At 36.2% G+C, this 27,916-nt stretch overlaps 2 protein-coding genes across 3 annotated transcripts in view; one reads left to right on the forward strand and one right to left on the reverse strand.

The window, feature by feature from the left end:
- The window catches only part of haf (leucine-rich repeat and fibronectin type-III domain-containing protein hattifattener), a 155,144-nt gene extending 138,546 nt beyond the window's left edge, over positions 1–16,598 (reverse strand). The window contains exon 1 of one of the 2 annotated variants that reach the window (XM_069821563.1): positions 16,225–16,598. In XM_069821563.1, the coding sequence (XP_069677664.1) occupies positions 16,225–16,263 (39 nt within the window). In that variant the 5' untranslated portion in view covers positions 16,264–16,598. The remainder of the gene's footprint in view (positions 1–16,224) is intronic. The other variant, XM_069821562.1, reaches the window with a different exon arrangement.
- Positions 1–27,916, forward strand: part of Rab3GAP1 (RAB3 GTPase activating protein subunit 1) — a 290,503-nt gene that overhangs the window by 176,173 nt on the left and 86,414 nt on the right. The gene's annotated exons all lie outside the window — the stretch shown is intronic.

Here is a 27,916-nt window from a genome sequence, read left to right on the forward strand (position 1 = left end):
TCAAATCAACAAGCGATTACAGAAACAGTGAATATGTTTGGTAAAACAACAAGGAAATAGATGAATAGACCCTACTGTGCGCCCCGTATTTTGACCAAGAAAACTAGATCTGGTCAGTCAAAACAAGAGACATTGCCTCACATTGCTCCGTTAGTCCACCCTGATTCCCTCAACAGCTGACTGTCGTAGGCCTAATAGAAATTATGACGTAAAACGTTTGTTGCAAGTCATACGTCATTCTGGCAGCTGTAACACGTAACATCAGTGTAACTGTCCGCGCTTCGAGACCAGATGGTCAAGGACACGCGTGGCCATGGTAGCGTGACATTTCGCCCCTCCCTTTAGAATATACTTATACAATGTTAACTTCATACTGAGTGAACTCTGTGAACTTGCATCATCTTTCAGCGTTTATGGGGAACTTAGAGGAAAGAGATTTCTATTTCCTTAAGCTCTAACTGCCTACGTATACGACTATAAAGTGAAAGGGAATTTAACTCGCTACTTTTAACTAATGATAAATCATCACGGGACTAGAAAAGGATTTAATACCTCTTTGCCGTCTTAAGCATTCGAGGATTCAATCCTGGCCGAGAGCCCTATGGCTCTTAGTATGGATTCCTCCGGGAGAAAAGTAAACCTGTGTGTCCCGTGTTTTAGATTTACAGCACGTAATAAAACTCTGTCCCTGATATTTAATTTTCAGTAAGTAGTATTAGATACATAAATATTAAATAAGTAGACATATATATTTTGTGCGAGATCGTGCGTATTTGCTTGGTTTCCGCACAAAGCCAATCCGCGGAAAGTGTAAAATTCCACACTCAGTATTCCCAACCTAACACACATAACAATTTCCCTCTTCTTACCGCTTAAGTGACATATTGATTTTACTGCTTTAGGCTTTTAACATATTATTTTTAGAGACGTTCAATATAGTAATAATTATAAATTGGAAACTTACCACTGCAATTTCACCTAAATTGCACTGTTAATTACTGTTTTTAAATATTTGCAAAAATTAAGTAAACTCTACAACTCCACTAAAGTTACTGCATTTGTGATGCAAGTAACATTAAGGAAGCCGTGAAAAAAATCAACAGGATTCCAGACTCATCATGGCGGCTACTTTGAACGAAGGAGATGTGGATCTTGAAGTTGAAGAGGCTTGGGAACAAGGCTGTGCTTCTCTGGTTCCCGACAAATCCAGAGCAAGGTATGAAAGAGCCTATAATATATTCACAAATTGGTTGGAAGGAAAAAAAAGAGAAATTAATGAAAAAACAATGCTTGCTTATTTCGTGAAAAGGACCACAACTTTGAAATCTGCTAATAGTCTGTGGTCAGAATATTCAATGTTAAAAACTATGATAAATTTGAAGTATGGTATCAATATTGGACAATTTTCTAGTTTGGTGAATTTTTTAAAGAAGAAAAACGTTGGGCAAATGCCAAAAAAAAAAAAAAAAAACTAAAGTTTTCGACAGAGAGGACATGATTAAATTTTTAATTGAAGCTCCTGATGACACTTACTTGATGATGAAAGTAGTTATGATAATGGGAATAGCTGGTGCTTGTCGGAGGGATGAGATTACAAATTTGACTATTGATGACATTGAAGACAGGGGTTCAGTCATTGTTGTGAATATTCCCAATACAAAGACAAAAATTTCCCGAACATTTACAATCATTGACAAACCCGATGAAGAAGTTCATTTTTTGAAAATTTTTCGAAAATATGTAAATCTCCGACCAATAAATGCTGCATCACGTAGATTCTCCCATCGATTTTCTAATGGGAAATGTACGAACCAAGTTGTCGGAATTAACACTATTGGTCGAGTGCCTTCAAATATTGCAAAGTTTTTAAACTTAAATGATCCAGATTCATACACGGGACATGCATTCAGAAGAACATCAGCTACTTTATTAGCAAATACAGGAGCCGACATCCTTGCTTTGAAACGGCATGGTGGTTGGAAGTCTTCGACGGTGGCAGAGGGATACGTCCAACATTCTATCTACAATAAAATACAGAGTACCGAAAAGATTTTGCACGACAAAAGCAACATTGGTACTAGGATTCACAAAACTGCAACCACAGTCTCCAGTGCATCGACTTCCTGCCAGACGGAGGGTTTATCAAATGCTGCTATCTATAGTGCTAATGCTTCAACTTCGACGGAAACTGGGAAATCAATATTCATGCAAAAAAGTTTCACAATAGAAAAAACTGGTGGTGGTGCTCCAGTAACTCTGAATAACTGCACAAATGTAACAATTAATTTCAATGTGCAGAATTAGATGTCAAATATATTTTCCATTTCTAAACATCTCCTTGACCGGCAGAATTAAACTTGCCGATGTTATTACTGCAATATGTTATATAAATAATTTTGTTAAAGGATTAAAATGAAAAATAAATCATTACATAACCTTACCGTTTGTTTTAAGTTCGCATTTATAGACTGGGGGGGGGGGAGACAGACGTATATCACGGCCTGCTGGAATATAGTAAACACAGAAAACATTTTAAAGCAACAATGTTGAAGATAGATATTTTTGTTTTACAACTTTGCCGTCATTGAACAGAAACCAAGATGAAGATTTCATTGCAACTAATTAGAAATTCCTCTTTCAGGTATGTAATAAACGATCTTCGCACAAAATAATGTACGATACACGAGCGGTATGTTTTCTTTCAATTCTCGGAAATTAAAAAAGCTCAACTACGTTTCGCTTTTTCAAACTTTTCCTCGAACATGAAAACTTCAACATACCGCTCTTGTAACGCATATTACTAATATACCGTATGTGTAGGCTATGTACATATGAACAGAGTATATACAGGGTGAATCTTCTCATCCTGCGGATTGGTAACTAGGCAAACTTGCATTTTACAGACGATGTAAAATGCAGGTGTTCACATCGCATTCACCAGCCCGTTCGATAAGGCTACGATGTTGACCTGTGTGATTGGGCAACGGTTAACACGTTGGATTGTCCCGGTGCAGGTCCGGGTTCAAATCATGGCTCTGGATACATACTTTTTTTTTCTCCATAATCTACCTGTGTTTCGAAAACGTTCTAGAAAAGCATGTTTTCTGTCCGAATGCTTAGAACATTGAATTTGCCTATAAATAGGTGGTTCCAGCCGCTCGTGCTCAGTGCGGTACGTAGCAGTCAATTCGGTCGAAAGTTATACGACGCATGGAACTGTGTATACGGTACAGTCTGTAAAACGCCGATACTGCAAAACTTCTCAATCCGCAGGATGAGAAGATTCATCCAGTATATAAAATATATTACATACGTAATATGTATTTTTTTTATTTTAGTAGGTTATTTTACGACGCTTTATCAACATTTTAGGTTATTTAGCGTCTGAATGAGATGAAGGTGACAATACCGGTGAAATGAGTCCGGGGTCAAGGACCTAAAGGTACCCAGCATTTGCTCATATTTGGGTTGAGGGAAAACCCCGGAAAAAATCTCAACCAGGTAACTTGCCCCGACCAGGAATCGAACCCGGGCTAACCGTTACTCCACAGATGTGGACTGTACGTATATATATGTATGTATGTATGTATGTATGTATGTATGTATGTATGTATGTATGTATTCGGAGTGAATCCTAACTTTTTTGAAAATCTTCGTGTGTGTTCCTTGATGAAAAACGGTAATAAATACGTATGGTATCGCAAATGTAATTTATCAGGATGAAGTCAATTTGTTTTGCTCTTCGTAAGGTTACACTTGTCACATTTTCGTGAGAATGTAACACTAAATACAAGAAGAAAGCTGGCATTTATGCATATTAAACCCCACCACATTTCTCTCGTCTTGTCAGAGATAATTTTTTATGAACACTGCTCCCTCAACAGTGGACTCGACTCGGTGATAGGCCTATGCCATTGCCATCAGAATCACCAGACTTCAATCCCCTGGATGTTAATATGTGAAGTCAATTTATACGTTTATGAAACATAGCCCTATGTAAGCAGTGAAGAATAACACTGGGAATGTGTGCAGAATGGATACCAGATGACCTCAAGAGAAACAAGTGTGTAGACGAATTCATCTATCTCGGGTGCGTCGTGCTTAGGCAGGTGTGGAAATTGGAGCTAACTTTAAATGTTAGTTATGAACGGGAATATAACCAGAAGTGACACTTGGAATAAAGCAAATCATTGAAACTTTCCGTTAAAAACACTTGTCAAGACAAACATAGACGGTACAGTAAGAATACCTTTATCAGCAAAGAGCGGTCGACAGTATCTCTAAAACCAGCTCCACATATAATCCTATCAGCTCTGTTCTGCAGAACATATGCGTTCTGCTGTAGACGAAGTGCTTCTGGAAGATTGAACTCGTCTCTTAATCGTCTTAAATAAACGTTAATTTAGTAACTGTAATTGCAAGTTCAGGAGAAGCTTTAGAACTTTTATAATGCACTATATCGATGAACCGTTATTGGATCGGTGACTTGCGAATTTTGAAGTCCTTATGCTGGATTCGACACCCTAGTTTTTAGTGTTGCTACCAAGTTCGTGCTTTTGCTGTTTCGTGGGTAAGTCATGGCATTACGGTGATGGTCACGTGACTGCCCGGAGTGGGTTAAGAAAGTAACGTCCACCGCTCACAAGGACAAAGGAGAAAATTGTTGCCTGGATACAGGGACAATTACCCATCAGTTGCACACTGCTGGTTCCACGACATCATTTATGTGAGTTGCATTTTTGTATATAAATTGAGTTGACTCTGTCCTTACGGAGACCGGTTGTGGACGGGAAGGGCGTGACTTTGGCCCTGGACGGAGGAAATTTTGTTCCTCCGTAACTTCCCGAGTTCTCCGCTGTCTCCAGTAGTAGCATATGCAGCGGGACGGTGTTCAATTCGCAACAAGAAAGTTTAGATTTATTTGTTCCATAGGCGCGAAATATTTGTTGGTCTTCTGTTTACTATTCCGGATTAAGCTGTGTACTTGAGCCAAGCTTACCAAAGATACGGTCTGGCGTGCCGCTACTTGCTGATCTCTAATATTCCTTTTTAGTTGGTTATTTAACGACGCTCTACCAACAACTAGATTGGAATGGAATTTTCGGGACGGGGCACTATGACCCAGCACTGCGACCTTTGACGATCAGTTGCACTAAACCTCAAACTAGTCGCATTCTCAAACCCACACCGGCTTACTACACTAATGTTCGCTGCGTACCCTGGTTTCGAGCAAGCCAATCTACTCGTCCCTAGGCCAGTCCCCTCCATGAGTCGCGAGCCGGCATTCGGGGAATGCCATGAAATGATAACGGAATGGAGAAATGTTGACGGAATGATGTAGATGCCTAATATGGCGAAACGGGAGAATCCCGAGAAAAACTCCGACTGCGACCTTTTCAGCCATAAGAGTCACTATGGATTTTTCAGTGAAAAATCCCAGGCCTGACCAGGACTCGAACCAGGACCAGCTGCGTGACAAGCTGAAGGTCTGACCACTACGCAGAGAACTATTAGGTTACTTAGCATCGTTGGGATTGGTGACAGCGAGATGTTGTTAGGGGAGATGAGGCCGACGATTCGCCATTTGATTACCTGACATTCGCCTTACAGTTGGGAAAAACCTCGGGGGAGAAACGCAACCAGGAAATCAGCCCGAACAGGGATCGAACCTACGCCCGAGCGCAACTCTGGATCAGCAGACAAACGCGCTAACGCCTGAGCTACACCGGGGAGTGATTTCTTATATTGTTTACAAATGTAAACAAGTATGTTGAGTAATTATAAAATACTCAAGAACTTTCAAATGAGCATAATAATAATAATAATAATAATAATAATAATAATAATAATAAATAATAATAATAATAATAATAAAGAATGATAATGATAATAAGCAGAAAATGCGAAAGATTGGAGCAGAAGATAGGAAAGATGGGATAATGTTGGGTTTGCAGTGAAAGATCTGCCCTTGAAGAAAAAACTACATAGTACAGGGACATCATTTTATTTTTACTTCAATTTTTATTGTACCTGAGTTTTTGAATGTACTTCACTCCCACCCCTTCTACTAATGAAGTTCCAACTCCACACAGACAAGACCGCAGATAGTAAGCAGTACTGAGTTACTGAGTATAGTACGTTCCAGAAATATGTTCGCGTTTTCCAGTGACGAAAGAGCTTTCAATATTGAATCATATTTTCGCACAGGTACTGTCCGTTTGCCTACGTCGCATCCCGATTTCCCCCACCTGCTTCTGCTCGCCCCTCTGTAAAAGCTGGGCTGTCTTAGCTTTTTTCTGAAAACATTAATTTCTCTTAGGAATTGGGCGTTTACGTAATATTATACAGCTGTTTAATTTAACTTAAATAAAAGGGCCTCGTTAAGTAATTAACTGTCACGTGATTTCCTCCCTTTCTACAATCCTGCGGCACAACCACTTGGACGGACAGTAGATAGCATGTCTGAGTAATTTTATCTGTGCGGGTCGGGCAGAAGTGAAGATTGAATTTATAGTACGTAAGGTACTCTTTTATAGAGTAGGTACCGAATTATTTCAACATGAGTTACTAGTACGAAGGACGAAACTGGCAATTGGAATTAGATGCAATAGTCTATAGTGCGATAATATGCACAAAAGAACTGAAGCCTGTATCGAAATGAACGGCCACCATTTTCAAAATTGTGTTTAAATATTTATATTATGATTATTTTTCAATTTAACTTCTTTCTCTATATTGTACGCTAATGTACTGTAGACAGTATAATATACACTGCATAATGAATACGTTCGCATGGATAACTCACTTCGTGAGTAAAAACACTTATTCTTAATACAGTACTGTACTTTGATTAAAGAAAAGCCTAATGAAAATTATCAAACTCAAAATCGCGATATTTCCTGGTTTACGTAAATGAACTACTTTTCTTCCTTCCTATACCTAGTAGAGTGATTTGTGTTTTACGCCAGTATCATCGAACTCCAGTCTTGGAGGGGGGAGCAAGCAGTTTTTCCGGTTCTCTAAAGGTATAGACAGGTTAATATTAAAAATGTTAGTAAAAATAAAATGATGTTCCTGGATAATTGAATGAATGATAATAGTCGAAGAGAGAAGATAATACATTTCAAATTTATTTTTAAAATAAACTTGGGAAACACAATGTCATGGAATGGCAAAAAAAGTCACTCACTCACTCACTCACTCACTCACTCACTCACTCACTCACTCACTCACTCACTCACTCACTCACTCCATGGTTCTATGTCTTATGAGAAATGCCTGTTATTATTCGGTTGAGATGCTTTTGTCATCTAGTCTGCTGTCAAAAAATCTAAGGGTAGTATTCATAGACATTTCGCAGCACGCGCTGCGAGCGTACTAAGCTAGCCCCGGCTATCCACTGGTTACTAGTACAGAATTCAAATCATATCCTATCGCTGACACTGGTTTATGAATACGAAAAACGCTGATAATCCACCGAAAGCCCGCGCTAAAAATGTTTATGAATACGGCCCTTAAAGTTAGAATTTATAAAACAGTTATACTGTATTACCAGTTGTTCTGTATAGTTATGAAACTTGGACTCTTACTTTGAGAGAGGAACAGAGATTAAGGGTGTTTGAGAATAAGATTCTTAGGAAAATATGTGGGGCTAAGAGGGATGAAATTATAGGAGAATGGAGAAAGTTACTCAACGCAGAACTGCACGCATTGTATTCTTCACCTGACATAATTAGAAACATTAAATACAGACGTTTGAGATGGGCAGGGCATGTAGCACATATGGGCGAATCCAGAAATGCATACAGATTGTTACTTGGGAGGTCAGAGGGATAAAGGCCTTTGGAGAGGCCAAGACGTAGATGAGAGGATAATAAACATGGATTTGAGGCAGGTGGGATATGATGATAGAGACTGGATTAATATTGCACAGGATAGGAACCGATGGAGGGCTTATGTGATGGCGGCAATGAACCTCCGAGTTCCTTAAAAGCCATTTGTAAGTAAGTAAATATAGTTATCTATTACTAGTCCTGCAAGATCCTTTTGTTGTCTCGTACTTCTAACTACAATATACTTCGTTTTCTCTTGGTTAAATTGCAACCCCCAGAGATGAATTTTATTGTTAGTTTCTATCTATAATTGCAACGTTGTTTGCACAGGCAAGATATTGAAGTGATAGATGGCTCTGATTGGTTGAAATTTAACGAGTTCTTACACTTCATTGGTGAATTGGTACATGAGCGAAATGGTCCTTTTAGAGGCGTTTTCTTAATATTTAATACTTTGATGAGTCAATTATTCATGCATGTAGTTTTTTCTTTATCCTTCTTTAACCTCCTTTCTGTGTCTTATAAGGCAGTGCCCGTAGTGGTGGAATAAGTCAATTCGTTTGGATCACACACGAGACACGGACTGTGAGGGACTTTATGGTGAGGAGTCAGCTTGACGCAGAGACCACTTTCTAGAAGACAACATGAACACGTACAGTACATAGACAACGGACAAAATGTTTGGGGTAGATGAAAAGTAAATTCTAATCCGGCATTCGCCTTTGCGAGTGGAGAAAACGCCTAAAAAACCCACGGGATTTGAAACTGGGCCTCGCAATTGGAGTCCGAGACGATATCTCCTCGATCATCCCGCTCGGTCGTCCGAGTAGTTTGCATATGAAATGTCAGATTTTCTTCTCAAGATGTGATATTTGTGATGATAGAGCATTTTGAGGCAGGTTTTCTCTAACATGAATTACTATACCAGCTAACTAACATGAATTACTATACCAGCACATTTAAATAATAATGCCTTAAATAATGCATGTGTTAATAAATTACTTCGATTTCTCTGTCCGTTGTAATTTCACCACAGTCTAGTATATACAATCATGTAGCTCAATACGTAGTAAATATGCATCCATAGATAGTTCCTAACCACTAGGATCGCTAATATCACCTCATTACAGACAATGCGAAATAGTACCGGCACAGTCTATTGTTCCTAGCACCATCACAACTCAAGCTTCGTGACTGTATATACTAGACTGTGGACACACTATCAATGTTGCTTAATTATCCCGTCATCTTTTGATAACTTCTGTAACTGCAAAGCTACATTAAATCAACTATTGTCAATTGCCTCTGCATAGTGTTGGGGTTTATGGTGTTCACTCTAGCACATAGAGAATTACATTTCTTACGCTAACGTGAGGTAAACGTAGATTTCCAGCCCGTTTCGACTACTTTGTTGTGTCGTTCACGTCGTGCGATTATTGAGGCCATTGTTCCAAAGTATTCTCACGGGTATCTGGTCATCGCATTCTCTTCGCTGTGAACTGTCTTGTGCGTCAAGATTCTTCCTTCTCGATTTCTTGTTATTCTTGTCGGTGTCTTTGACACCGTGTTGTGCTTGTAGGCTAAACACTTCGTGCAGGCGTTAGTGAAATTTTATAATGGGAGAAACAAGTTGGGAGTTCAACTTGAATTTAATTGAATTGAAATGTTTTGTGAATGTAATAAGATATTTATTGCCTTGCATTATTAAATATGAGATTCTGAAATCGTATAATGTTACAATACTTTTTCTTCTGTTACTGAAGATGACAATTTTTTACTTTGCTGTTAAATGAATTCGAGATTTTACGCAGAAATATACGTTTTTAGATTATGTTGTGTGTATGTCCGTCTGTTCGCTATCTAGTGGTCACACTTATTTTCAGTATCCTATGGGAAGTCATCGGCGTAGCTCAGGTGGTAGGCACGTTGCCTGCTAATCCGGGGCTGCGCTCGGGCGTGGGTTCTATTCCCGCTTGTACTGATTACCTGGTTGTTTTTTCAGAGCTTTTCCCCAAATATAAGGCTAATGACAGTCACATGGAGAATCTTCGACTTCATCTCGCCAAATACAATCTTGTTATCACAAATTCCAACTACGCTAATTAACCTGGTACTTGATATAGCGCCGTCAAACGCCCGCTAAATAATTACGAGTGTGATATGATAATTTATACAGAGGATTATACATTAAGAAAAAAAGCATTGGTTTTATGGGCCTTGTCTATTACCACAGTCTAGTATATACAGTAACGATGCTCAATACGTAGTAAATATGCATCCATAGATAGTTGCTAACCACTAGGATCGCTACTGTCGCCTCATTACAGACAATGCGAAATAGTACCTGCACAGTCTATTGTTCCTAGTACCCTCATAAACTGAAGCTTCGTGACTGTATATACTAGACTATGCTAGTACTGTGGTAGGTATATTTTTAGGCGCTTCTATGGCAACTATTCATTTGATGGAAAAGTCCCTTACGCTGAATTCATTTTTGTCAACGTGGAATCTTCTATAGTAAAAATTAATGTTTCTTCAGTTGAAATAAAATAACAAACAATAGCAGTACAGTATATCGGTAGATTTATAGATGCCGCTTATATTTTTGTGATGTTCGAAGTAAGTTATTTTTTTTTAAGCTAGGGTGAATATTTAGGTTATTTTGTAAGCTTTAGGTTAATGTTTAGGTCATACTTTCTGTATTATTATTTATTTTCATTTGAGTATTAGGTCTAACTACTGTATTAAATAATTATTTATTTAGCTAGCTAGCTAGCTAGTAGGCAAATTAAGTACAAATTAAAATTATAAAACAAAAATGTTTCAAGCCACTACCGTAAGAGCCAGGCTCGTGTACGACGTGGTCTTAGCCAGTAATATAACATAAAATTTACAAAGACAGTTTAATGTTAATTAACTTAATTCAAACCGATAAATAACACACAAGAGCAAAAAAAAGAAAAGAAGAAGAAGAAGAAGAAAGAGGAAAAGAGAGAAAAATACATTTAATATAAATTGATAATCAGACAGAAGTCAGTGATATTCCATAAAAACATGAATATAGTCGACAGAAATAAAAGGGTAAAAAATACACACATTTGTTAATATTATATATCGTGAATAATTTTATAAATTTCATTTTTAAAGGGTTCAATTTTAAAATATTTCAGATTTGGAAAATAGTTTGTAATTTTATTATAAAGTCTTGAGCCGAAACTAGCACCATGTTTAAGAGTTTCTCTTGTACGACATTTAGGCTCAATTAATGGGAAAGTACTTTTGTCTTCAGTACGATATTCATGTAGATTAGATTGATGTTTTATTTGATTTCTGTAGTAGTAAGGTAGTAAACTATATTTATAAATTTCTTCAATAGTTAATATTTTAAAGTCTGTATAAATTAATTTTTTTGGGTAATCCATATTTTTGGTTAGACAAATTTTTATTAATCTTCTGTGTAATAAAATTAATGGATTAAGTACAGATGATGCTACTTCACCCCAGTTTTATTTTGTATCAGCATTGACGATAAAGCTGAGAAAAGAAAAAAAAACTCTGCCTATTATTAATGTCCAATGTAGAGTCGTAATTCGAATTACTCAAACTGGATGACTTCATGGTGTTATTATTAGGTCTATACATATATTCCCCTACTTAATGAAGGAAAATAATATATATACATACACGTATTAGCAGTTTGTCTTGTTTAAAAGGTTTTGCATTTTGAATTAATATTATCTGTAGTTTCAGCGTGTTTGTTATCGACTCTAAATAAAAACGTTTGAGATTTAACTTTGTCTTCTGTTACGTAGTTTGTTGTTGTCATTCGATATTGTACAGGCCTACATATTTTTAAACACCGACTGTGAACAAATATTGACATTTAGTTGTTAAATAGGTTTAATGAGAAAAGTTCGTATTTTACTGAATTGTAAGAGCTATCATTTTATCACACCTGATGAACTGAGTCAAAAGTCATTTACCTACGAGTAAAGCGAAACCTTCTAAAGCAAGTCACTGAATAATAAGAGAGGAGAATTTTCAGAAGGGAAAGAATACTTTAGCAATGCTATTATTTTAAAATAATTTTAATACTGATGTAATTTAATGTTCATATTTTACGTATTTTTATATTTGAAGTGATTTCCTTCAAACTTGTGTCACTTCAGTGATCATTTTTAAGTATTCTTAATTTCTCAAAATCCGGACCCTGCTGATAAGTGACTATCGCTTGACAAGACATCTGCAACTTATGAGTTGTTATTTAGTCAACTGTCCGAAGACAGGTCTGACCCTTACAAGTGATACCAAGAAGGCATCACTTATGAGGCAACTAGGCCAGGAGATAATGAGGTAGGGAACTTATGAATATTACCTGTGATTTCTGGGTGATGTGAAAAGAGAAACTTTTTACATACATTGCTTCAATTATTTAAGCTAGATTCAGCCAAATGCGAATTTCTTAGAAACTGTTCTTTTGCTGCTAAGAATTGAGTAGGGATTAAACCAATTAATCTGAGCAAGTTTTTACTGACTTTTTAACTATCTGTTTAGTCTCTGTACATGGGTCGCAGAGTGAGGTTACTTGCTTAAAGATCATTTTAGGTTTCTATAAAGAAATAATAATAGGATAAAGAAGACGCGCAGCTGTAACGTTGTATGGGAACCACGATTGTGAGATTGAATTCAGAGGCCTCATTTAAGGGATTAGGTACAACTTACAGCAGTTAAATTTTGGAAATATTCAACATGTTTTTCCTCCATTACGGTATCTTGTACAATAATGAAAATTAATATGTGTAAAACATTGCCCTTCTGCTATATGATAAATATATTTTTACGATTAAAAAAAAATATTTATATATTTTTTCGAAATTCAAAATGCTGGCAGTTCACTGCGCAGTGATGAAGCGTTTCCCTCATAACTCAAAAACTATCCAACATTCTGTGATGAAATTTTTTGTCTGTATTTATGCATATCATGTCTACAATATGATACAAAATCACTTCTCTACCTTTGATAGATTGTCTGATAAAAAATAAATTCATTTTAAAAAATGGTCAGGTATCAGTATTTTCTTCTAACACAAAATAAAGAAAAAAATATTAATTACTAAGGAATGTAGTTGAAAGAGCATGATATTGTAAACATGAGTTTCAGCAATAAAATAAAAGAGAACATGAAAAAGTTAACAGATTTATGAGTTATGAGGGAAACGCTTCATCACTGCACAATGAACTGCCACCGTTTTGAATTTTGAAAAAAAAAAAAAAATGTATATAACTTATATATATATATTTTTTAATCGTAAAAATATTTTTTTTTTCATATAGCAGAAGGACAGTGTTTTACACATACCTATTTTCATTATTGCACAAGATAGAATAATGGAGGAAAAAAATGTTGAATATTTCTAAAATTTTACTGTTGTAAGCTGTACATAACCCCTTAAGAAGGCAGAGGGAGTAATTGGCCTCCTTCCCGAGTTTAAGATTAAAAAAATTGATAATTGAATAGTAGTACTAAAAATGTGAGAACTCTTCTTGCTTTAATGATTGTTACCTATTTTAAATAAGAGTACAGTATTTGTCAATTAAAATTTTAAAAAACTTTATCAGTAAAATTGTGTGTGTTCATTTGTTCGCACTTACGTAATATTAACAGCAAGGAGTACAAACTAGTCCTATATGTGGAAACTGGAAATGTGCTGTAAAATGGAGTAAACTTGTCTATAAAAAGAGACGCTATCAGCTCTTATTTGTGAGTTAAATTAATAAAAAAAAAATACTAAATAAATGGAGAAAAAAACAATGGATTGAAAAAGTATTTTGAGTGTATCTGATATAATGGTTTATTTTTTATGGCGAAGTTTACTTCAGTTTACGGTACGGAAAATAGTTCATTTCAGAGGAAATAGGGAAGAAGTAGGCCTACTCCACTTGGTATATCCTATAAGAAATTCCCTAAAAAATCTTGCTCCTCGCCCAAGAAAAAACTGAAATGGCGCTCCTGATTAAATTCCTTCTAGGACATGATGTTTTCAGTGACTGTCCTGTATTGTCTTTTCTGACACCAGATCGTAGTTTTATCTTGTGTTCGTCTAATCTAAGGTCGAAAGAAACACTAATCTGGGGCTTTGATTAAACCCGCTAGGGGTATGAAAACTTACAGCATTGAGATTTATACTGGCCGCCACTTAGGAAGGCAGCCCAATTCAGAACACTTTACTACTTAGACTGTGAGCAGTGCTGGAGTATAGATGTTATTGTTTAAATGTTTGTATTAATTACAGTAGTGTAATTCAGTAATCAAAGCTGCATCTAATGTGACTATTTTAATTCCCGGAAGTTGAATAACGCTATTCCACGAGATTCTGTATGCTCAGGATCGCTCTAAACCGGACCGCCTTCTTATTTGACGGTCATTATAGCCGATTATCTAAACACACGCGTTTAACCTGCAGTTGGATCCTCAAGTGATTCTACAAGACTCTGTAGACAATGTACGGTATATAGGGTTGATTTTCTGCGAGTACTTTGCTTCCTTTTTCCATTGTTTCTGTCTTGTCGCTATTTCGTCTCAGAAAATCTTGACGTTTAAATGGGATCATTATCATCTGATAAACGAGCCTGTAACCTTCGAGAGGCGGTGTATTTCTTCACCCATGGTGTATGTTCACTTCTTACAGTCAAGTCGAACTTAGCCAGAAACTGTGTTTCACCAAAGGAACGCGATTCGATACCTGACATCTTTTGAGATGTAGCCTGCTATTGTGAACAGTAGGGTAGTAATGTGTGGAGATTTTCTTCCATTACTTTGTCGTAGTTCCACCATTGCTACATTATCGTCTACATAAATAAAGATGTGATTTGCCGGAATTTCACTAATTACAGTATTACCCACAATACACTAAAATTTGTCAAGCTAAAATAAATTTTCAGAGCAGGAAAATTATTTATATGTAGGCCTATGTGATGGAAAATTATCCGATTTGATTCCTGACTTGGTACTTATTAAAGCAGTTTTAATCCCTATCCTAGTGTAGTTCGTTTTCTTCATCTTTTCAATCTGACAGCACTTACATCAAACTTGAGTAATTATTAATAGTTGTGGCTTTTTGATTTGTTGTCTGTCAGAACGTTTGTAATGTAATGTCAGCGGCTAAATAATGCAGAGGTGAAAATTGAGTCAAGGGAGTGAGTGATGAAATCAATTTAGGTATTTGTGTAAATTAGAGTAAAACTATTAGTCTGATTAAATGGATGGAAATTTAATAACAAATTCACCGAATGCCATAGAATTTGAGACAAGATGTGCACAGGATTTTACTTCAACTGTCAATTCCAAATAACTTTTCTGTTAAGATCTACAACAATTTATCAGTAAATTGGTTCCGGATGTCGCTGAATTCGGAAAAACTGTCAAAGAACCTTTATGAATGAAAATTCATTATTCACAACTTGGCAGTAACGTCTCTTTTTGAATTAAAATATAATAGTAAATTTACTCAAGATGTGTAAATATAATAGTAAATTTACTCAAGATGTGTAAAAAAAAAAAGAAAAATATCTAGCTATTAGAATTTAATAGTAATTCCTGAACTAGATAGAGACATTTGAAAATTTTATTATTAAATGTTCCCCAGTTCTGTTGGAAATGTGATAAAATTCATTTCAATTTACACTGAAGTTTGGAATTGTTCAAGGACAAAATACTCAGGTATTTAGCAGATGAATTAGTCTGGGTGAATTTTAATAGGCCTAGTAAATGAATTTTTAGATATGCTGTCAAATCTAAGAAGTGTTGAAGTATTAAATTCAGTGGAAATGCATTTTTAGATATTGCAATGGTAACGGTTCAGATTGACTTATACATTTGCAGACATTACTTGAGTAAACTGGTGGAAGATTAATAACTCTAACTGGGTATCTGCCACTAAATTGTATGTATACAAGTAACAAATTTAATTGAAATCCATCTTCATGTTAATTTCTCAACTGGACGTGAATGTTTGTGGAGGTTTTTAGGTTATCCTGTGAGAAGTCAATAAGGAGCTAGTTCACATCATCTTTGTTATTAAAGTAAGTTGGAAGATAGTGTCACTAAATATTTTAATAAAACAACTAACGTCTTAGATAGATGTGTCTATTTGGAAAATTTTATACCGAAAGTAACAGCAACTTATATATTGCTAAAAGTGTCCAACAGGAGGATTTCCTGATCTGTCACCAGAGTTGAGAAGTTTGATCAAGTACGAATTGTAAAAACATTCCGTCCACTAGATTCCTAACGGTACTCCTCAACTAACCTTTTTTTCTGAAAGAATCGATGGTATATGTGTATTGAGACTTCGAACAAGATAAAATTTGATGAAGATCCCATCGGACTGACCTTGGCGTGGAGGCACTTCCTGAAGAGTGAATTGCTCATGGTGTCCGCGCTACCGGGGTGTTGGCATGTTGAGGCACTTCACACCACACTCACTACACTCACACCTGCACACGTTTCCAGCGACCGCGCGACTGACTCTGAAGACAGAGTGGCCTTCTTACCACCACCAAGAGGTCATCGCACTCGCAGCGCCATGCAGCGGGCTCTGCAATAAACACCGACCTTGTCTTAATCCACCGACCGAATTTCTTCAACTTCTTATTCATCTTCCTCCCTCTCCCCAGTCTGAGGTGTTGTTACACTTGTCTTTACTTTCATTGTGGTCTGTGTACGCTACTTTTCCCTTCTACTACAAGTGGTTACCACCCTTTCTTGTACTGTACTCTCGTTGGCGTATAACTTTTTTACAGTCACCACCACCACTACCACCAATGACTGCATCTTTTGGTCCTATTTTTCCTCACTTTGGTGGAAATTTTTGAACAATGGAAATTCACAAGTAACGTATGCAATCGTATGGAAATACCATTGAACTCCTTTACGATCATTACCAACCGAAATTGAAGCCTAGACCATTCGATTTATAACCAGATACGCTGTCGTTTGGGCCACAGTGGACCACCGTCATAAAGAAGATCAGTTTTTTTTTTGGTTGAACATTAAAAAAAAAATAGTGAAAAATAAATAAAATATTGTGCTGATAGTTTAAAATGTGATAGTAATTTCGTAACTATTTTTAAACCAAGTAAAGTCACATCTTAATTATCAATAATCTTATTCACGGCATTGTATTTGCAACAATCAAGAAGCCACCCGGCGTAGCTCAGTCGACTAAGGCGCTTACCTGACGTCTCGGAGTTGCGCTCGGGCGTGGGTTTGATTCCCGCTTGAGCTGATTATCTGGTTGGATTTTTTCCGAAATTTTTCCCAACCAGGCAATCAGTTTCTAATCCTAGGGCTCATCTCGTCAGATATCACTTCGCTATCACCAATCCCTTCGACGCTAAATAACCTAGTATGCTAGGTTATTTAGGCAACATTCAAAACATAGCACTTCCGTTTTCGAGTATCACGTGACGTCATTGTTCCACATCCAGTAACTGATATTGACAGACGTGATAGAGATGTAGACCATTTTACACTTTGACCTTAAAAACGCTAACATAGTAGGAATAGAACAATGCTATACTTCACTATATACAGAGAATAAAGCGTAGGCCTACTTCACAGGAGCAGCTCTGTATTCTTCTAGAGTCAATACAAATGACTTAATCCCCAATCCAGTCTGACCGATAGGAGCATTTGGTTTCTGCTCACTTCGAAATGAATGTTGCCGAGTCATAGTTGATATAGCATCATTAAATAATCAAGTTAAAAATATAGCTGTTAATAATAATAATAATAATAATAATAATAATAATAATAATAATAATAATAATAATAATAATAATAATCTTTTGCAGGTGTCATCGATTAAATTAATGTACTGTATTTCTTTAAAATAAATAAACAATAAATGTCATTTTAGTTTTTATCGCAGAAATTAAAATTTTCGCAGGAACAACCAATTTCTCAACAATTCGCGACAATTTACTGACATAAATCAGTCACATTTATGATGAAACCTATATAATATACTTCTTGGTGCACCTCTCAGGCACATTTTGAATTTACCGCTATTAAAAACAAGACCTTGATCATAATTATTTTTCTAGATACCTGATGACGATCTCTCTCTCTTTCTCTCTCTCTCTCTCTCTCTTTCTCTCTCTCTTTCTCTTCGTATATCTCTGTCCAGCAACAAAAAGATATACGTATTTAAAATTCTTGTCTTTTATTTGATGAATCAAACCTTGTTTTTGACGCATGTCTTTGGACGAAAGCAGTAGGTTTGTAATTTCTGACTTTCGTATCTGTTCTCTGAAATTTTTTTTTTTAATATTTTAGCTTGGGTATTTAACGACTCTGTATCAACTACTGGGTTATTTAGCGTCGATGAAATTGTGATAACGAGATTATATTTGGCGAGATGAGGCCGAGGATTCGCCATAGATTACCTGACATTCGCTTTACGATTGGGGAAAACCTCGGAAACAACCCAACCACATAATCAGTACATGTGGGAATCGAACCCATGTCCGAGCGTAACTCCGGGTCAACAGACAAACATGCTACCGCCTGAGCTACGCCGTTGTCTATATATATTCTTCCAAATAACGTCGTTCTTAGATCTGCGAACTATCGTTGCTTTACTGGATTATTTCATTGTAAAGCTTATGGTTTGTTTTATTACTTTTCTTTCAATTTATAATTCACAATGCTGCCACTTGAGTAACACCAGAGAACTTTTATAACAACAACAACAACAATAATAATAATAATAATAATAATAATAATAATAATAATAATAATTTTTATTAACGAATTTCCTCCTAATACAGGGTTGCAGAACTGGGCGCCAGTTGTTGCATACGTCACAAGCCTGAATACGTCATTCGTCCTTTCATTTAACCCCACGCGTCATTCACATGATAAGATAGAGGGGATTTATATTCACTGTCTAGGGGTGGAATTCAACGTAATGAGAAAATGAATACGTAGTTCTGTACCTCTGTAATACAATCACAAAGCACGCGAGCCTTCACTGCAAGTATGAGTTCTGCGTTTGATTCTACATACGTATGTGAGCAAACATTCTCGAAAATGAACTTCATTAAGAGCGATGGATTTTTTTAATTGACAGAAGCACATCAGAGTTCCCTCCTTAAGACTGTAGGCCTAATACATCTTCGGTATAGCCTAATATAACGAAACTGGTGAACAAAAAAAAAAATACAGAGATCTATAATTACAACATTGATTTTCGTTTATAGTCATATGAGAATTTGGACTTGTTCTAGTTTTTGTTATGAGATCAATGTAGTCAATTTTACTTAAAATAGAAGTTATCTTCTTGTATACTTTTCGAAATTTTATGGATGATTTAATTTTTACATACAATCTATTATGCAGGCCTACATAACAATACAATGCTATATGTAAGGACAAGGTATATAATCTGATTTTTATAGCAATATGCTTTGAAAGAAACTTAAGTAATTTTATTCATGACTAAAGTTTCCCTCATCTGCTAAGACTATAACAAGAATAAGTTTTGTTTTAACGATTAGTATTATTATCAGTTCACTTTAACCAATTGGATTTAAAAGAGAAATTGTGCATTTAAGTATTCCCAAATCTCCTTTTTTACATATAGTCATAATGTATTTGTTTACATAGGCCTACCATTAGATATGTAATGCATTTAATCCGTATGTGTTGATCAAGTTTAAGTGTTATAAATATTGTGTTATAAATACTTTCGTTATTTTGCTCACGAGCACCAGTCTATTGTAATCCGCCACATGGTTGTGGACGGATCACAGAGACGTCATTCAACGCCCGTGGACTGTGGACGGGAAACCAATGCTTCCCACATGCTCCCACCCTTCTCTCTTCCAGTTCTGCATCCCTGTCCGAATACAATAGTTTTCCTCACCCACAATGGTATATTTCCATTAAGTTCCATCTGCTGCGACCCTCTTCTGTCAGTTCATGTCGATCCATAGGTCTACTCCGTCGGACACGATTCATCCATTTTTCGTTTGGTCTCCTCTTTCTTCTTCTTCCCTCTGCATCCCACTCTAAAATTTTCAGTAGTCCCTAATTTGATATTCTTTAATATGCCCAAACCATTTTAATATTTTATTTTTTACTACTTCTAACACATTCCTTTCTATCTTCATAATATCTCTTATAATACTACAGTAGAATTTCCATACTAAATGGAACCGGAAGTCATCCGAATTAAAGAAAATCCTAATAATGTGGAAATTAGGGTCATAAAGTAGAATACACTGTAATACAAATTACATAACTGTACACATAACAACTTATCAATTATTTTCACATAAACAAATTATAAAATCATGTCATACTGACACCAAACTAATGGTAACTTTATTTTGTGGCAATAGTGAACAAATTTAAGGACAAAATAAAATATTATTTTAGTATTCATTCAAATAAACCCGAAATCGGTATTAATAAACGTTCTATTGTAAAATCTCGCACGAAGACAATTTCTACTACTTTACCGGGAATCGAATGCGGGCGTGCTGAATGTATATTTAGACACTATATTGGTTAGATCACAGTGGAGAATTTCTGTCAGTTTGTATATACATTTTGGAGTTTTGGACATTCTTCTGAGATAAATGATAGTGAAGGCCATTTTACCAAGATGACTGTTTGACGTAACAATGTCATTAACTACGTGAGGACGTCTGCAACCTTGATAAGTGGCGTGAAGACTTTCATATTATGCTGACTTGGCAAGGAGGTTATGTATTCATAGTGTCAACAATTCTTCTGCAACATAAGTCGTTAACTAATTAGCGCCAAAACAAGATAGCGCTACCATAATAACGCATGTGTATATGAAACAATGTATTTTTTTTTATCTCTGCAACAATTTTGCTATCTTTTTGCGAATGGGTTCATCGTACGAAAATTTAAGTGTAATTGCACGCGAAGTGCACTCAAGGTAGTAGGCATATGCATCACATCATTAGAGACACGAAGAGTGGAGCTGTTACATTTATTTTCATTCCGTAACTCTGGCACCTTGAATGATTAGCGTTAGACTACAGAGTGTTTCCGATCTCTGATAACGAACTTGAATGACGTCATGTGCGTCAGGAATCACACCGACAGCTGAATTGCGGCGAGAGGTGACAGACCAGTAGTGAGTGAGTTCATAATCAGATTTCACGGTGTATCGCAGTAACAATGCCCAAGAAAATCGAGCCCTTTTGAGAGGGGTACATAACAACTCTTGCCGATGCCAAGTAGAGTACGTGAAAATCATAGGAGCCTGCAAAAAAAAAAAAAAAAAAAAAAGGAAGTTTCGTTATTTCCAAGAAAGCCATCTTGTGTGTACGTAACAAGACTGGGATTAATTCCAGAGTGGAAAAAGCAAGCAAATCCACCCCCCGTCACAAGTCACCTCACCCTACGAGATGATACAAATTAATCCCATCCGAGCTTTGCCAGTCTTATTAGATACAAGATGCCTTTCTTGGAAATAACGAAACCTCGTTTATTGCAGGCTTCTTTTATTTTCACTTAACTGTACTTGGCATCGGAAAGGGTTGTTATGTACCCCTCCCAAAAAGGCTCGATTTTCTTGGGAATTTCTGCTGTGAGTCGCCGTGCACTCTGATTATGAAATCATTCACTACTGGTCTGTCACCTCGCCCATAGTTCAGCTGTGGTGTGTGTGACTCCTGAAGCACATGATGTCATTCAAATTCGTTATCAAAGATCGGAAACAACCCTGTATGGACCTTTGTCATCATTCAAGGAATCAGTAATATTTTGACAGTTCATTAATAATTACAGTTAAAGAACAGAGTGAACCTTATGCCACGATGCATGCTAACGGTATGTAATTGCTGTAGGGCAGAGATTCCCATAGTGGCAGTGGGATTACCTAGAGGGGCTCTAAGAGACAAAGGTGCAGCATGGAGGCGCTGAAGATGTGTTGCATGATAATGAAATGTGCATTAATTACTCTGTTTTGATTGCGGAAAGAGATCTTTGCTCGCTGTCTTTCGTGGTTAAAGAACTTCTCGTTGCATTTCCAACATCATATTAGGTGGAGCGTAGTTTTAGTGTTGTCATGCAACTTTTCCGAAGCAAAGAAGTAGACTCCAAAAACTCAACGCGGAGATTTAAGACTCCTGTTAAATTATATTAAACCAAATATAGGAAAACTGGTATTAGGCCTACTTCTTACGTTCATCCGCCACATTAAGAATTTTATTTTCTGAACATTCAAGTCAATAATATACAGTATATACGGTGGACTGTAGTCTTATATTGGTATATCACAATCGTACCATGTGTTCTAAATTAGCTCAAAAGATACAGATGACAGAAGGATCAAACATGAGTATTTTGAGATAGGGAATCAATGATCGGAGGTGCTATGTTAATGCTGCACGGGCTTTAACTTTCAGGTTAATAATGAAACGTTTCTTTAAGCTGCTTTATTTGCAAGATATTTTACAACTCATAGCAACTGTTCGAAGTGACGACTACCGACCTCTACACATGCAGTGCAACGACGCAAGAAATTCTACCTAACTTTCAAATATTCCCGACGTCTGGTGTACAAGACACGCAGCTATGATTTTATCAATCAATTCCTCGTCAGTTCCCACTAGACTTTCGTAAATTATGGAATTCATATGCTCCGAAAGAAAAAATCCAGGGGAGTTAGATCTGGTGACCACTGTGGCCAGAAATGGAACCTTCTGGTCCAATTCAACGTTGAGCAAATATCGATAGGTAACTAGGTGACGACAGACGCCAACGTCGAAGTTATCAGGCTCGGCTGTCGTGTAATGATCTATTTCATACTACCTTTCACAATGAGAACATAAATACGACTGTAAACAGTATATTGGGTTACCGTGGAAACATAATAAGCGATTATATGTTGTTTTGAAAGCTAGTGCCACCAAACATCTGTATTCGAACTTTGACGCAGCAGGCATGCTAGTAGGCTTGCATACCATTCGCGTTACCATATAAATTTGGCGTTTAACCCCAGTTCGGCTAATTCTCATCCACTCAGGTCGACTGTACTAAGACTCGCTGTGTGTCCAGGCTGCATGCAGACAACACCATGCCTTCTTCGGACGTTGTCGCATGACCGATGATCAGGGAAATGCTGATGAATGTAATGGAATGGATATTCACGTAATTATGTCAACAAGTGTACTCCGAGAAAATTTCCAACTGCTGTCTTGTCCGACAAACGTGTCACTATGGATTTTTTCAATGAAAAATTACATACCTGATCGGGACTCAAACCTAGAAACCTGCGTGACCTGGCCTAGGCCATGCGGATACGGCAGAGTTAGATTTAGGTACAAGTTATACGAAGTGCCTTTACTGTAGCGTAAGGTGTGACTTAAGCTAGCGACAGGTATAGATATTTGATAGCCGTCCCAACAAGAAATGAACAAAATTAACTGCTGCTCTCGCTCGCTGTGTTCGTTGCATTTGTCTTTCGAGTCTCGCTCATCATTCTCGAAATAGCATTTGGTCGGAGTGGAAAGATTTCGTAACTTTGAATAACATACATCATTGAAATAAATAACGTTATAAATGTTTAAATGAGACAAAAAGACAAAACAGAACAGTATCTTAAATATCAAAATGTTCTGGTTCTGTTATATGATATTACCTATGGTTATATATATATATATATATATATATATAAAACAATTCTCAAATGAATTTGCATTTCTAAGAAACGTAAAACATAACATTCATAGCTTTTTACTTGAGATTGCACACTTGATTTCAAACATATGAAAAGAACATTCCTAGCCTTTTAATAAGGGACTAGTAATTAAATAAAGACTAGGGAACGGATTGTTATGCACTGAAAGGTAGAGATGTTTCAAATAGGCTACTTGATTGTTTATACATATACAACAGTTGCCAAAATAGGTAAAAGTTCAGTCAGGTATAAACAACTGTGGCGATTCAAGGCTGCTTCACTTCGGGAGTGATCAATCTCGAGTCTCGGAACACTCACAACCAGTCTTTATGTCAAAGACGCGATGTAATACATTGTCGTGCGGGTTTTCGGCTTTGCGGGCGCTGTTAGTCTCGCTTTCTCGATCGTTGTTCATCTCTAGTCCCAACCAGGGTTTAATAATCGTCCTCCTAATCAATTCTAAATGAATATTTATATTTAATTGAATCTTTCCTCTAAATAGAAACCCTAATTAGGTAGGTTGTCATTGAAACATTTATTGGAAATACAACAGGCAATTTAGGCTACAACACAAATTACATTTTATAAAGAATATAAATAATGATTAATTAATTAATTTGCATCATTGTCAAGCCATTTTTGTTACATTTTAGTAGAGGAAAATAGATTTTTGCAAGTAAAACTTCCTTCCAGTATGTAGGCCTACGAGGGTTGATCATGGAGTAAGATTCCATGAGTAATAGTCTTTGCATGTTAGGGAAAATAAATTTTTCCTGTGTGTACACACTGCTCATGATCCAACTCTTGCGACAATAAGCCAGACTCAGCGATCAGTGGAACTTTTGCAGTTTTTTTTTACTGGAACATTATGGAGCATTGTCCTTACAGCCCGGATTTAGCTCCATCCGATTTTGTTTGGAGCACTGAAAAAACATTTTGGAGGAAGACGATATATGGATGATGCAACTTTGCAGGATGCTGTCCAAGATTAGATGAAACAAGTGCTGGTTTTCTACAGAGGGGAATCTTCAAGTTTATGCCACGATGGGATAAGTGTATAAATCGTCTAACAGACTATGTAAAAGACTATAGTAATTAGTTTGCAGTTCAACATTGTAAATGTGATTTGTGCATAAGTTTTATATAAAACCTTGAGAAAAACAGTGAACCTTACCACGCTTAGAAAAACAGAGAACCTTATTTAATCATCAACCTTCATATCCGTATACAAATTTTGAAAAGTTATTTCGACCTGAAGTTATTTCTTTGTCTGGATCATTCAGTATCAACGATCGCCGACTCTAGCGATCTGCACCAGCATTCATGCCCGGTTTCTGAAAAGACAGTTACCTGTACATACAGAGTTATCTACATTTTAACGCGCTGATATGTTTGAAACGAGTTTCCGAAACAACAGTTATCGTCATCTTTACAGTTACCTGTGCTTCAACTGGTAACTGTGCCTCAGCCTGTAGTTACCTGGCTGTTAGTACTGATTCGAACAAATACCGACATGCGGCGCTACTGCATTACTGCTTCGTAAACTATAATAACTGATATTAAATAATAATAATATAGACCGGAATAAATTAATTTACTATATTATCAATATAGTTAAAAATTTTGGCTTTTTATTTACGTAACTTACGGTAAATATTTTACCTTCTGTGACATATTAGAATAATAATGTGTGTTTGTAAAGACAATTTCGAATATCTTAAGCTTAATTTTCGTCATAAACTTCAGATTCTATGTCATCAGCCAAGGAATATTTTATTTTTGAGTGCTCTACCAATGCCAATGGTATTTCGGTCTCCGAAAAGTCCGTTTGAACACATGAAAGCATTCATATGGACGAATGTAACATGTTTTACAATACCAATATGGCTGCCATAACCACCACAGCTGACTGCGGTTGCAGTTTTGTAGCAGAAGTTACATGTAGCCCTCTCTCCATTAGTATTATTTACCTCGATGATCACACCAAATACCAACAATTATTGTTTTTTAATCATATTACGATTGAGATGGAAGTGTACATGTACATTATCGTTTATCACACGGTTCCTTAATTAAAGAGCCTTGCTCCTACTAGTTCAGAGCTCACTGCCATATGACTACTGAAAACTTCTGCAAATAAAAATAACTATAAATAACTAAAAAAAAAAATCACTAACAAAATACTAGTGGAGACGTCTATGGACGACAATAGATACTGAACTTGAAGTTACCTCAACTGTTAGTTACAAGATCTGATAAATCTACATTTAACTTTTCGGAAACTCATGAAAGTTATCAGTGCAGTTAAGTAACTGACAGTTAACTGAGGTACCAGAAACCGGGCATCATAGTGGTACATTGAAAAATTCGTTAATCATATTTGATAGAAACTGTGACGACGAACGGCGACAATGTTCATGTAGCGATAACGGCTTAAATAAACGAAACTTTAAAATGACATAAAGAGAACTCTGCCGCTGTTAAGTCCATTTTATGTATAGCGTATAATCAATTAATCATCATTGTAGTTAGCATTTTATTACCACGGCTAAATGTTTTTGGTTTCTAAGTTACGAAATTGCCACAGTATTTTATCTGTAGTAAGAGAGGCGCTGTTATGTTACTTGTTGTGATTACCATCATTTTAGTGATGCCGGTTTCGCCAGATGTTCCACGGCAGTCCGCGTTGTCTGTGCGTGCGGTGACATCGACAGTGAATTTACTTTCCTTGCAACCCGTTTCATGCTCTCTTGTCTTGTTTACGTACTGCACTCGCATGAGTAATGCTGAGGCTTTGTGCATGTATTAACCTGTTTTACAAGGAATTAAAAGTCTCGTGGCAATGTTCTACTGTATAACCGAAAAGACTTCATGTTTAATTATTTATTAATACTAATTCCATTGGAGTGCAGTATAGTTCCGCAGTAACCGCATGGGGAAATGGCAGTTATTTATTTGATACTATGATAATATTCAGTCACTTTATTGAAAATATTTTCAACTAAGGAAATGCCGTTATTTACTTAATATTACTATTAAAGTAGGCCTACAGATATTGTTCAAAGACATTAATGTTTTTTTCATCGGGAAGAGGAAGTTAATTAGGTATTATGTAACATTCATTTTGAAATCCAGAGATTATTCAAAGATGTTCAAGTTTATTTAAGTATTTGAAAAGCAATATTGAAATTATATTAAAACAAGAGAATAGAATGCAAAAACTATTAAATACATTAAACAATACTGAACATGTTAAACCCCGCATGAGCAACGCTTATGTTCGGGGGTTCGATATTGCATTATAGATAGACAGAACGAAGAAGGTAAAATAAACAATAAATATCTTATATATAAAAGTCAATGTAGCTATGTATGTATGTATGTATGTATGTATGTATGTATGTATGTATGTATGTATGTATGTATGTATGTATGTATAGTATGTATGTACAGTATGTATGTATGTGTGTATATATGTACTGTATACAAATCTACACGCTTTGCCCGATATTTGCCAAAGTTTTCACATTTAACCTTCATAACCAGGAGAAGAACATAGGCTACATTAAAATCGGACAAATGGACGTTAAATTAATTAAAAAATAAAATTATGCACGATCAAACATTCATGTATCATATAATAAATACAATCTTCTACAGTCAATTGTTCTTTGTTATTGTCTGTTGTATTCAACATCGACTTTCACGAGGCCGTGGAAGAAAAAGCATGAAAGCATTGTTGATACATCATGAAGGTCAAAATTTAGACAATTCATGCAATAAGTTTCTTTCCGCAGTCCAAGACCGTAGTATGACTTTCTCGATACAGTTGTAGGTAGTGAGCAGGCTGTATTTTATCCAATTCCATTCTTGAATTCTTTGAAACCACATAATTTAATACTTAATTTTGAATCACCAATAGTACCGGAAGTATTGCGAAATATTGACACAGCAACATTATGCAATGGAACAAAATTGGTGTGAGAAAAAAAGGTAATATAAGTGACAATATTAACTGGTAAAACAAAAGGAGAAGATGTGTTATCTCACGTATTCCTATGATACCTACTAACTTGCCTTTCAATTTTATTTCAACGGGACTAGCATTTGTAATGACCATATTAAAATAAAGCTTAGGAACAGTCGCTCAAAGTTGCAATATTAACTTAGAAACTCCGTGTTTTTCACATTCCCAACTATGCAGCTTGCTCTCGAGTGGGCACACCTAAACATATTTTATATACATATATTTATGCAAAAGAGGGGAAAACAATGCATTTTACACATAACAAAAAGCAATTCAATGATATTTTTGTTATGTTGCTAATGTTAGTATGTGAATGTACACTTAGCGGC

This window comes from Periplaneta americana, chromosome 3, assembly GCF_040183065.1.
Source record: "Periplaneta americana isolate PAMFEO1 chromosome 3, P.americana_PAMFEO1_priV1, whole genome shotgun sequence".
Classification (NCBI taxonomy): Eukaryota; Metazoa; Arthropoda; class Insecta; order Blattodea; family Blattidae; genus Periplaneta; species Periplaneta americana.